Below are 13,058 nucleotides of genomic sequence, written 5' to 3'. Positions count from 1 at the left end.
GTCAATTTTCATGTTGTCACCCTCTGGACCTCTTGTGGTGGAGGAGACACATGAAGAAGGTTCTCAGATTATGAACACATGGCCCAGGGTGGTTTATATCTTGGGGTAGTAGAGTCCTGAGCCATTTAAGTCTTTATAAATAAAAATCAGCACTTTGACTTGGGCCTGGAAGACAAGCGGCAGCCAGAAGTCAGGTCAGGATCGGTATAATATAGGCTCAAAGCATCTTGTCCTTGTGAGCAACGTGGTTGCTGAATTCTGCACCAGCGGAAGCTTCGGCACCATCTTCAGAGGCAGCCCTATGTCTAATGTGTTGCAGTAATCTAGCCTAGAGGTTACTGGAGCATAGACAATAGAAGTTAGGCTGGGCCACAAGCTGAAGCTGATGGAAGGCACTCTGCAGCACCACCTGAGCCTCAAGTGACAGCAGAGGATCCAGGAGTACCTCCAAGCTACGTACCTGCTCCTTCAAAAGGAATGTAACCCCATCAAGAGCAGGCAGCCTCCCAGCCATCTGCCTTTATGTTTAAATACTCTGTTAAGCACAGCACTAAACACCCAGCTTTAATTCCCCAGTTTTCCCCCAGATAGATATGTGGTTGGAATGGCTGCATGTCAGAATTCCTTGTTGTGAAGCTGATCTCTACAGAAAGCAGGGCTGAAGTCGCTACCCATCAGCTTTGAGCATGTTAGACCCGTTGTGTGACTGAGTTCCCATTGGGGAACTCAAACATACAGCCAGTCTCTGCAGAAAGCAGGTTCAACATCACAGCTGATAAGCTGATAAATAATAACTGTAAGCCTCAAGTGATCAACAGTCCTTAAAAGTGCCACACGGGGCTCTTTGGATCCAGATCAGTTCAGACTGAATCAAACTACAATGCAAAACACTGATTCAGGGTCTCAGCTGAATCTTCTCATTGACACATACCGTACTTTTGATTGTAACTATTGTTTTTACATTGTTGTTAAATTGTCTTGTATAGCCTGCTGGTTAGAAAAGTGGACTATAGATATGACCAAAATAAGCAAAAAAGAAAAAGAAAAAGAATGATGTTATAAAAATATTTTTATGGTTGTCTCTCTTCTTTTCTTTTTAAAAAAACTTATTTCACCTCTTCAAATTCAGCTTCACCATTTCTTGAGGAGCATCTCTTTTAATAACAGCATTGGGGATCAGGTGTCTCTGAATGAAAAAGGTGAATTAGAAGGTGGATTTGATATTATAAACTGGATTACTTTCCCAAATAGATCTTTCATGAAGGTGAAAGTAGGGAGGATGGGTCCATGGGGAGGCAGACAGTTCACCATCAATGAGAAGATCATCACATGGCACAAAGTGTTTAACCAGGTAGGGTCTGGTATTTGGTTTCAGGTACAAAATATCAGTAGATATTCTAGTACAAATCCTCAATGTATTTATTTATTTCCAAGATTTATATCCAATCATCTAAGGTAGGTCTTTAAGGTGGTTTACAAATATATTTGAAAATACTAACATATGGAAAAAATTCACTTTAAAACACATGGAAACACTCATTCATAGTTCTTTTACTTGAGAGATTTCCAAATAAGTAACTTTAACAATTTAAAGTAGATCTCTGTGGAGAGTACAGCGCACCTGCCATCAACTCAGCATAGGAAATGTTGTGAACTATTAGTATGTAATAAAGTAATATTTTGCAAACTGTTATGTCCTTTATTTAAACACTGTGTTGAAGCCTAGTGAAGTTATGTAGGACATGGAATCAATAAGGTTTTGGCTTGTTGGGAGTGTTAAAGAACACTCTTGCCTTATGAGATTATTGGGCCAAACTGAGTATGATGTTAATTGTTAGAATGCAATTAATACAAAAATCCTAAAAAATGTAAATAGAGAACATACGTGTCCTGAAGAGCAATGGGGCAGGGAGTTCAGCACAGTGAGGATCGTTATCAGTCCAGAGCACGACTGCTTATTTGTTCTGGCTGTTTTGGATTAATTTGCAATGTTAAAAAGCTTATGGAACACATTTAAATGCATTTTCTCTTAAAATAAAAAATGGAAATGTATTTCCTTTAAGATATTCATTTATGACACATATTTTAGTTTTTAGGGGTTTTTTAAAGATGTGAACTGTATTGGAATATTTATTAAGTGTCAAATCTAGAGATAACTAGAAGGGGGATGTATAGAATAGTTCATGTTTAATTTGTCCCTTGTCATATAAGCCACTAGCCTTCTATAAGGCCTCAATGGAGCAAGCATTAGGACAGTGAAACTTTGTGTAATGTACATTGTAGGAGAGCACATCTCTTGACCCAGAAAAGATGAACTTATTTTGCATCGAACCTGTATCCTCTCTTATGCCAATACTTCAATACTTTCAATGTGATTGCTTCATGGAGATAAGAATATACAACAGGTGTGCACCAGTCACAAGATTCATCTAGTATCTGTATTTTGCAGATACAGCCTCTTTACCGTGGAAAAAAGTTATTGCTTCACTGAATCCCATAGGGGAAGGGATGGTGGTCAAAAGAGGTCATTGATCCCCATGAAAGAGTTGGGTGGGGGAAATGTCATGGCCCAATGAAAATCCTGTTATTCCAAGAATCATTGACTCCTACCCCATGGAGTTTTGGGAATACAGCTACTTTTTGCTGGGATAGATCTCTCCATGAGGAAGAGCCATGGCTTATCGGTAGGACATCTGTTTTGTATGCAGGCAGAAGACAATACTGAGCTACGTAGATGGATCAATGTATCCATCTGTAAATGGCAGCTTCCCATGATTTTTTTCCTATGTCCCCCCTGCAAGGAGATAATGATGGTGGTAAAAACAAATGCAAAATATATCCATGTGAAAAAACAATGCAACCCTTGCTTTAGAAATGTGGCAATTTTTATGCAACCTAGTACAGTGGTACCTCGGTTCACAAACACAATTGGTTCCCGAAGTCTGTACTTAACATGAAGCATACTTAACCTGAAGCGAAATTTCCCATGGAAAGTCATGGAAAGTGGATTAATCTGTTCCAGATGGGTCCGTGGAGTACTTAAACTGAAAATACTCAAACCGAGGTGTACTTAAACCGAGGTATGACTGTACCAGAGTGACTCAGACCATGAGAGAGTTCATGATCCAGCTCAATACACCCTAATTTGGGGCATGAGAAAAACTCAAACCACTCCTATTTGCCTTGTAATCTAGGTAGCACACAACCAATTAATGCACACCCTCAGTATACTAGCCCTTTCCTTCATTGCATTTCTGAATAGATACCGCCTTCTTCCGTGTGTAATGACATGTGTCATCCAGGTTTTGTGAGAAAAAAGAAGGAGGGAGAGCCATTCTGTTGCTACGATTGTGACCCATGTGCAGAAGGGAAGATTTCTAATCCAGAAGGCAAGTGTTAACCATGTTATCATATGAACATGATTCCACCCTCAGCACCAGTGGCTCTGTAAAGTTTGTGTGGATTTAGATGATAAAGCTTGCAGTGCTAAACTTTATTTATAGATATGGGAATTTTGTAGGCATATGTACATGTCGAAGTCTCTTTCTGCATGATTGTGAACATTGCTTACCCAGTACTCTGTATAGTTCAGACATTTGCCCATGTCCATTGACTGAGTTGTGATCATGTCTTTTCCTCTCCAGATATGGACAATTGTATAATGTGCCCAGAAGATCAGTATCCTAATGAAGACCAAGATGGATGTCTCCCCAAGATGTTACACTTTCTGTCCCATGATGAAAATTTGAGCATCACTTTAGTTTTCATGGCATTTTCATTTTCTGTGATCACTGCTTTCGTGCTTAAAATATTCATTAAATACAAGGAAACTCCCCTTGTTAAAGCCAACAATCGGGGTCTCACGTACACTCTGCTCATCGCCCTTTTGCTTTGCTTCCTCTGCTCTTTGCTGTTCTTTGGAAGACCTCAGAAAGTGACCTGCCTCCTAAGGCAAACAGCTTTTGGCATCGTCTTCACTGTGGCTGTTTCTTCCGTGTTGGCAAAAACCACCACAGTGATTTTGGCATTCATGGCCACAAGGCCAGGATCCAGGATCAGGAACTGGGTGGGGAAAAGACTGGAGCTTCTATTGTTTTCTCCTGCACCATCATTCAAGGAGCTCTTTGTACTGTGTGGCTCCTTACTGCTCCTCCGTTCCCACATTTGGACATGGACACTTTGGCTAAAGAAATTGTGGTTGAATGTAATGAAGGGTCTGTCCCTATGTTTTATTCTGTTCTTGGGTACCTGGGGTTTCTGGCTCTTGTCAGCTTTGCTGTGGCTTTTCTTGCTAGGGAGTTGCCAAGCACTTTCAATGAAGCCAAGTTCATCACTTTTAGCATGTTAGTGTTTTGCAGTGTGTGGGTCTCTTTTGTGCCAACCTACCTGAGCACAAAGGGAAAATACATGGTGGCTGTGGAGATCTTCTCCATCTTAGCCTCTAGTGCTGGTTTATTGGGCTGTATCTTTGCTCCTAAATGTTATATAATCGTCATGCGGACTGAACTGAACAGCAGGAAGTACTTAGGAAGGAGAATGAAGTAGAAGTTAGTAGCTTGGGTGATATATTTCTTCCGAGATATTGATGTGAGTTCTTCTTTACTGGTTTGGAATTCTAAGCTGATATATTTCATTCATTGAGTGTTAAAAACAGATGATCAGTGCTCAAGGATTTAGGAACTCATTTACAGATGTTGTTTGGTCTCCACTTTTGGAGTGTAGAAATAAATAGAAGCTATCAGAGGTACAGCTGTCTTACACCAACCCATAGTACACCACAACTATATTTCTCTTTTGGAATGGATTTTTGTTTGCCCCCCCCCCCCCCGACTAGACAAAGGGGTAATGGCCAATTCGGTAATGCAATAACTTCTGTTTCCAAAGTGCAGATTGGGAAAAAATAATACATGTAATTGGCTCATTCATTCTGTTACTCACATATGAGAGACTACTTGTGCCAACGTGGATCTGACATTAAATAATATGAATGCTGGGGAAAATTATAGGTGTGAGGGACAAGGGATATCGGGAGGTCCCTCCCATCTTGAGTTCCAGCCCATCTCCGAGCGCTGGGGAAAGCAGGGAGAGTTCCGACTCAAGTGGAGAAGCAGGAAGTGGTGTCCGAGGCTCAGGCAAGGTAGCAGAGCCATTGCCCAAGGTGGGACAGGAAGGGGGGAGCAACTCAATGAAGCCACGTCCATCCTTGATTCACGAAGAGGGGTGGGGGGCCTGGAGTACCTCATGGCGTGGGACGATGCCCCGCCGTCCCAGAATGAATGGGTAGCAGCCACGGAAATACAGGAGGAATTCTTAGTGGAAGAATTCCACGCCCTCTTCCCCCACAGGCCCAAGCCCTGGCACATGGAAAGGGATGGAGAGGGGGAAGGGCCGGAGGAAGAGGTCGCAGAGAGCAGTTCTCCATGGAGGTGGGAAGCGGAGTTTGAGGATCCTGAGGAAGAGGTGTGGGCTTCTCCGAGGTCCACCACGTCAGAGGCAGGGGAGGACTGGCAGCATATTTTTACTCCCACCAGCTCTGATGCCACGGAATTTTTGGGCTTTCCGTCTTCTCAGGGGGAAGGAGGAAGCTCACTGGATTGGGGGGAGGTGTTCACACCCACGGGCTCCGACAACACGGAGTTTTTAGGTTTTCAGTCGTCCCCGGCACCCTCGGGGCCCCTAGGGAGGGGAGAAGGAGGGCTTGGGAGGGGGGTGGATGTGAGGGACAAGGGATATCGGGAGGTCCCTCCCATCTTGAGTTCCAGCCCATCTCCGAGCGCTGGGGAAAGCAGGGAGAGTTCCGACTCAAGTAGAGAAGCAGGAAGTGGTGTCCGAGGCTCAGGCAAGGTAGCAGAGCCATTGCCCAAGGTGGGACAGGAAGGGGGGAGCAAGGGGGGAAGGCCAATCCCACCGACTCCGGAATTGCGCAAGAAACGTCGGGGGAAGAGGCTGGGTCTCCCCAAGTTGTTATGTTGGAGAAAAACGCGCCAAACTCCATTCGGAGGTACTGAAGAAAGCGGATAAGATGTATCTCTGTAAATAGCACTGCCTTTAGCACTGTAAATACACAGCACCAATAAAAAGATAAAATGCAGAGCTGTGTGGAGTCGTTACTCTGAAGTAGCCCACCCAGGCCACTGTGACAATAGGCTTCATTTTCACTTATGAAATATCAATATTGATCTATATGTTTAAATTAGGTTTGGTGGAATATTCTTATTGTTAATATCAGCTGAGTTGCTTTTGGTCATTTTCTATTGATGATCATCAGGTTTCAAAATAAGCTTCTTTTTTTGTTAGGAGAGTTCTGTAGGATCTTAATACAATGCATTTTAATGAACTAACTGTCCTGATAGAATAGTAATGAAGTTGGGGTATATTAATTAATCCCACAGGGCTAAAACAAATAATTTGGTGCTTTGAATGAATGCAGAAAATATTTGAGGTTGTAGATAATAATGTTGGAGCCTCACTACTCTCAAGGGAGCTAGGAGACCAAATATCATCAAAATGAACTAAAATAGGCTAATAATACATTAATGTTTGGCTCCAATAAGGAAATCTGAAGTGGGCCGTGTGTGTTTGTCCTCATTCTTCCTTCCTGTATATAAAGGCAAAATGGAATGGATTTAGAACTATTTTTAAAAGTAGTTTTAAATTTTAGATTTTAAATGGGTTTCTTTTTCCCTTCCCCTATGTTTGCATACACATTATAAAAAAAGAAATTTGATGAGAGTCAATGTAATTTAAATGAAATTTAAATGAATAAATTTAAATGAAAAAGTATGAAACCCCTGAAGAAATCTGTGAATGTCAGCTATTAGTGGGTCATGTTGCAATGTCCATCACATGTTTTGTGACAGAAGCATTCCTGACATTTAGTTAGTGACTATAACTCATCCTCCTACCCAGAAATCACATAACATTTTACAAAGAAGCAGAGCTACCAATAATGAACTGTTTTTTCACACTTTTTGCATATCATTTTTGTCATCATTTAACAGAATTTGAATAAAATATATTTCATTGTCATATATATATGGCTTCAGGAGGGGAGATGAGTGAGATGAGTGCATAAAGGAGAAAGAAACCAGAACAAAGGAGGGAGGGAACTGAAGCAGGATGAAACCCACCAACATTCAACCCATAGAATCATAGAATCATAGAGTTGGAAGAGACCACGAGGGCCATCCAGTCCAACCCCCTGCCAAGCAGGAAACACCATCAAAGCATTCCTGACAGATGGCTGTCAAGCCTCCGCTTAAAGACCTCCAAAGGAGGAGACTCCACCACACTCCTTGGCAGCAAAGTCCACTGTCCAACAGCTCTTACTATCAGGAAGTTCTTCCTAATGTTTAGGTGGAATCTTCTTTCTTGTAGTTTGAATCCATTGCTCCGTGTCTGCTTCTCTGGAGCAGCAGAAAACAACCTTTCTCCCTCCTCTATATGGCATCCTTTTATATATTTGAACATGGCTATCATATCTCCCCTTAACTTTCTCTTCTCCAGGCTAAACATACCCAGCTCCCTAAGCCGTTCCTCATAAGGCATCGTTTCCAGGCCTTTGACCATTTTGGTTGCCCTCCTCTGGACACGTTCCAGCTTGTCAGTATCCTTCTTGAACTGTGGTGCCCAGAACTGGTGAGGTCTGAGAAATTCATAGATTTCTTCAGCGGTTTAATACTTTTTCATTTAAATTCATTCATTTAAATTTCATTTAAATTGAATTGAATGGACTTTCAAACTAGGCGTACAAATAATTGAAAACAGCAGCAATTTATTACTTTTACCCCACCCATCTAACTGGATTGCCTCAGTCACTCTGGGTTACTTCCAACATAATAAAAACACAGCAAAACGAATACATTGGCAGTATGTCTGCACATCATTTAGTGTAACCATTTTTGTACATTATTGTCTTCCTGTAATCAATTCATGGTTCTTAAATGGGTTGTTATGGGAGAAGGCTCCTATCTCAGCTTAGGAGAAAATGAGGTTGGTGCTTTATCAATCTGTGTGACAGTAAGTTATACAGAAGTCAGACTAGAACACCCTATACTCAGATTTGTAGCTGTCTGGAAGAAAAAGCTGAGAGGTGATGTATTAAAGTTGATGCTGTATGCTATTGGGAGACCTGATATTGTGTTATAACCTTGTGCCATCTGATTCAGGTGGACAAATAGATAAATTCCACAGCTTCCCAATCATATTTTTAGTGTACAGTCATTAAACTGTGGTTTTGAACTGCAAACTACTGTATCTGTAAAATCCTATTCAAACTTTTGTGATGTAGATGAATCTCCAATACGGTGGTTTACAAACAGTCCCATTTACGAACACCTCCGTTTACGAACGCCACGGACCCAGAAGTGTTTACATCTGGGTTCCGTGGCGTTGGATGCACAGACGCGATCTGCACAGAAATGGAAGGGTGTAAAGAAGCTCCAATTTAGGATGGTGCTATTTTTCTAGAAAAAGAGGTGCCAGAACGCACAAAAAAACGTGTTAGAAACTGAGATACGAAAGCTAGGAGCTAATGACACCATAAACCAGTGATGGCGAACCTATGACACGTGTGTCAGATGTGACACACAGAGCCCTCACTGCTGGCACGCGCCCCATCAGCCCATTCACACTGTTGTCCCCCCCCCCCAATTTGTTCTCCCGCTCCTCCTCACGCTACAGCTTGTCTCCGCTGTGTTAAAACCCGGATCCCTTTTTTGTGTGTCTTTTGTTGCTGGTAGCCAGAGATTGGTTTTTAACCCTTTCTGTGCTGTTGTTTCTGGCGCTTTGGCAGACGATGATTGGGTGTAACAGCGTTCATTTTTAACCCGTTCTGTGCTGGTTTTTTTGGCGCTTTGGCAGACTATGTCAGTGCTTCGTGTTAGTTCCAGAAAATGTATTATTTGTCATTTATTTCTGTTCTCTCCCCCCCCCAAAAAAGCGCAGCAGCTTTGGGGCACCCCCCCAAAAAAGCAAAGCAACTTTTGCACCCCCCCCAAAAAAACCTCCCAAACTTTGGTCAGCAGCTCCTCCCAAAAAGCTCAACAACTCTGGGCACTTTGTGATAAATAAGGGGTTTTTGGTTTGGTTTGGTTAAATAATTAGTTTTTGATTTATTAAGGACAGTTATATATTACAATTATACATTTTTGTTATTTAAACTATAAATATCGCAAAATTATGGTTTTTTTCTTGAAGTGACACACCACCCGAGTTATGCTCTGTTTTTTGGCGAATTTTGACACACCAAGCTCAAAAGGTTGCCCATGACTGCCTTAAACCTAGGCACCATAAACCATAAACAGAATGTCTAGGCACACTTTTTAATAAGAAGAATACAAAGCTGAAAATGAATGAACTGCAGCTAAAATATTATGTTCATTTTTCACATGGTCTAGTCCTTCCCCATATATTCTGAATAAGGTCTCTTCTCCAGTCTTCAGAGAGTAGCTGGAAGTGGGAAGGCAGAAAAAGGGTTCTCATTTCCTCCCACTCTGCAGTTTTAATCTGAAATCTTAGGTGCAGTACTGCATCCAGAGATCAGAAACTGCTCATTCTAATGAAATTCCCTGTAGCAAAATGCACCTAGAACAATGGGAGTTTCAAACACTGACCATAAACACCTAGCTGAATGAATGAATGAATGAATGAAAGCTTGTTCTCTTATAATGGCAAGGGCGCACCCTTGAGAGATGCCAGAATGGAGTTCTCATGAAAAAAAGGTGCTGAATTCTGGGCAGGGTGCCATTTTACGAAAGATTACAGAAGTCTGCCTCTGGGGTACAGTTTGTTCATCCCCTCCATCAATATTCCACCAAAACACTCCTGTTTCCCCTATACTGTTGACCCTGCCTGCTCAGTTTACAAATGAATTACTCATACACATTTGAGTTCCTACACTGCAGCCTACTCATTTTGCTGGTGCAGAATCTCTGTCTGGTTGAACAAGAAGAGAGAACTGAAGAAAGCAGCTACTGAACATATGATATTTATTGTCCAAAGGCCTTATCAATCTCTTCTAGCTGAATGAATACTTGAGAAGGCATGACAATGGAGAAGGCAGATCAGAAAGGTTACTATATTAAGATCAAGGGTGCTAAGGGGTCACGAGTTCAATCCAAATGCTTAATCAACTGTTTTCCTGAATATTGCACCAATTTTCTTCACTGCATCTTTCAGCACATCCTTGACCACTTTATTTCTAAAGCTATAGATAATTGGATTAAGTAAAGGAGTAACCACAGTGTTAAGAACAGTGGCCGCCTTATTAAAATCCATAGAAGAGTTTCCAGCTGGCCTGACATAGATGAATATGGAGCTGCCATAATAGAGGGAGGCCACAGTGATATGAGAGCTGCAGGTGCTGAAGGCTTTCCTCCTACCTTGGGCTGAGGGCATCCTGATCACAGTAACAATGATGCAGAGGTAGGAGACAGCTGTCACAGAGACGGAGCTCAGGAGTGTAAAACAAGAAGAGGCAAATTCTATATTTTCAACCAGGGTGGTGTCTGCACAGATTAACAGTGTCAACGGGGCTGTGTCGCAGAAGAAATGATCAATGACATTGGGGCCACAGTAAGGTAGTCCCGACTTGAAGATCAGACCAAGAGCTATACAAATGAAGCCTCCAAACCAACAGAAGAGCACCATCAGCATGCAGACCTGGCTACTCATTATGGCCGTGTAGCGCAGTGGGTTACAGATGGCTAAGTAGCGATCCACAGACATGGCCCCAAGCAGGAGAACTTCTGTGGTCCCACAAAGAAAGTACAGTGTTATCTGGACAGCACATCCAAAAAAGGAGATGGTTTTTTTCTTTGTGATGAGAAGGCTTAGCATCTTCGGTGTGACTGTGGTGGTGATGATAATCTCCAGCCAGGAGAGTTTGCTCAGAAAATAGTACATGGGGCTGTGAAGGCGGAAGTCAAGGCGGATTATGAGGATGACCAGAGCATTGCCAAATAATGATAATGTATACATGACCAGAAAGATGCAGAACAGTGGCAGCTGCATCCCCTGAAGACTAGAGAAGCCAAGCAACACAAACTCTGTCACGGCTGTTCCCGAGATATTTTCTTTTCCATTCAGGATCATTGTGCCATGGAACTGTAACCAGAAATCCCCCACAAAAGTGTGATGTTACTAAGGATTGTGCATAAGAGGCTGGACACAATAAAGAGTGTGAAAGAAGAAGAATGATATAAGAAATCTGGGACCAACATTTCTGATAAAGTAGTTTTTGTAAGATTCCTCTTTCAGAAAACAGAACATTGAATCTTACTTCAATGCACACAATCACCAACTAACTAAAGACTTGCTGCATGGAGGCTGTTTTTTGTTTTATTTTTGTTAGAGTGTTCAAGATCTTAGGACAGCTTTTAGTTAAAAGAGAAAATGCAACAAATTGCATACAAAATCCATACAATTTATATTCAAACTTTATTGTTTTAATTTTGGTTCCTCTGTTTTGTTTTTGCTGGATTGGAGTTGATTAAATTTTGGGGTTGGTGGTTATTTTAACTTGGGTATAACTATAAACTGGTTGTTGTTGTTGTTGCTGCTGCTGCTGCTGCTGTTTTCTATTGATTTATTGGATTATTTGTAGTCTGTATATTCTGTCTTTTAAAGACAGAAGTGGCTGGGGAAACCCAGACACATGGATGGGATGTAAATATAAATATAAATATTGCACTGTTTCAGAAAAAAAAATGGGGTAGGGCATACCTATGATTAAATGTCAGCAAAACTGAAATATGACAGAAATAAGCTGCTTTGTCCCCTCCTATTAAATTGAAAATGTCTTTGGAAACCTTTATAATGCCTCATGCTTTGTTAATGCTGGGTAAACATGTGCCCGCTGATATTGTTTCAGAATTTTTATGTAAATGTCATGGTAGATATGGAAGTTTATTTTCACTCCCCCCCTAAAGCCATACAATAAACTTCCACGAACCCAACATTTGTGGCTACTATCATCGTGCCCATCAATCATTTGCCATAATTTTTTTTCTAATGCACAAATCAAAGTAAATATGAGGATTCATATAGAAATTTGAAAGAAGAACAAAAGATCAATGAAATGCATTTTATCATTGGTTATGAACAACCCCATAGCCAGCTAACCCACAGACTGCTTTTACTGTTGCTGAGTTAAAGTCAGGAAGATCCAATTGGCATGGAACCCATTAATCAAACATGCTATAAACCAGATATGGGGAATATTTGGTCCTCCAAATATTGCTGAACTACAACTCCCAGCAGCCCCAGCATGCATGGTCAATGGCCAGTAATGATCCAAGTTGTATTTCAGTAACATCTGGAGGGTGAAAGGTTCCCAATACCGTACCTGCTTTAAACCCCCCCCCCCAAAAAAGAAAGAGCTTACTAAAATATTATTGATCATGGAAACCATTGCTCACCCCCGCCTTTCCCCCCCTTTTCATTCATTGTTGCTAACATACAAAACAGAGACGAGGCAGGGAATTAGCCTCGTGTTCTGAATGAATTCTAAAATGGATGACTATATGAAACCATCAATACTTACAGCACTGCAGTGACACAAGGCAGTTGGAGTGGAGCAACACCTGAAGGCAAGAAAATGTGTTCCAGATTTTCTAGATGAGAACCTCAAAAGCTGCTCAAATCAGAAACAGTTTAGCTTATCTTTGCTGTTTAGCAGCTCTTGCCATGTCCTTTTCTGTATGGCTCCAACTTCAATACCATAAACCGAAAGCTATAAACTATGTTGAGGTATCTCATCATCACTATTTGCCTCTCAAGTCATAGCCTATCAAAGAAAATCCTGATTTAATTAGTGAGAATTACAAAATTATATGCAGCAAAAAGAGGATATATCCATATACACCCTGAACTGTTAATTAATCGCCCACTAGAGCAGCTTTTAAACACAACATACTGTACTTGCTTATAGTAGCCTATTTCATTCTCTTTGTAGATCATTAAAGTGAGGACAATCACATGGGGATTCCTATCACAACCCTTGAGATTCAGCTGTGTGAAAACCTTGATGTCTTATCTCACTGCCATGACCAGAGATA

General features: G+C 41.4%; 1 protein-coding gene across 1 annotated transcript; it reads right to left on the bottom strand.

The window, feature by feature from the left end:
* Positions 1–10,125: 10,125 nt before the first annotated feature.
* LOC118094705 (olfactory receptor 6M1-like) lies at positions 10,126–11,094 on the bottom strand. The gene has a single exon (XM_035135308.2). The coding sequence runs from the start codon at positions 11,092–11,094 to the stop codon at positions 10,126–10,128; it is 969 nt and encodes a 322-aa protein (XP_034991199.2).
* Positions 11,095–13,058: the final 1,964 nt, after the last annotated feature.

This window comes from Zootoca vivipara, chromosome 13 (genome assembly GCF_963506605.1).
Source record: "Zootoca vivipara chromosome 13, rZooViv1.1, whole genome shotgun sequence".
NCBI classification, from domain to species: Eukaryota; Metazoa; Chordata; class Lepidosauria; order Squamata; family Lacertidae; genus Zootoca; species Zootoca vivipara.
This window is presented reverse-complemented; position numbering and strand designations above follow the sequence as displayed.

Excerpts from the sequence above, each read along its gene's own strand:
- LOC118094705 (XM_035135308.2), bottom strand. The coding sequence starts at position 11,094 with ATGATCCTGAATGGAAAAGAAAATATCTCGGGAACAGCCGTGACAGAG.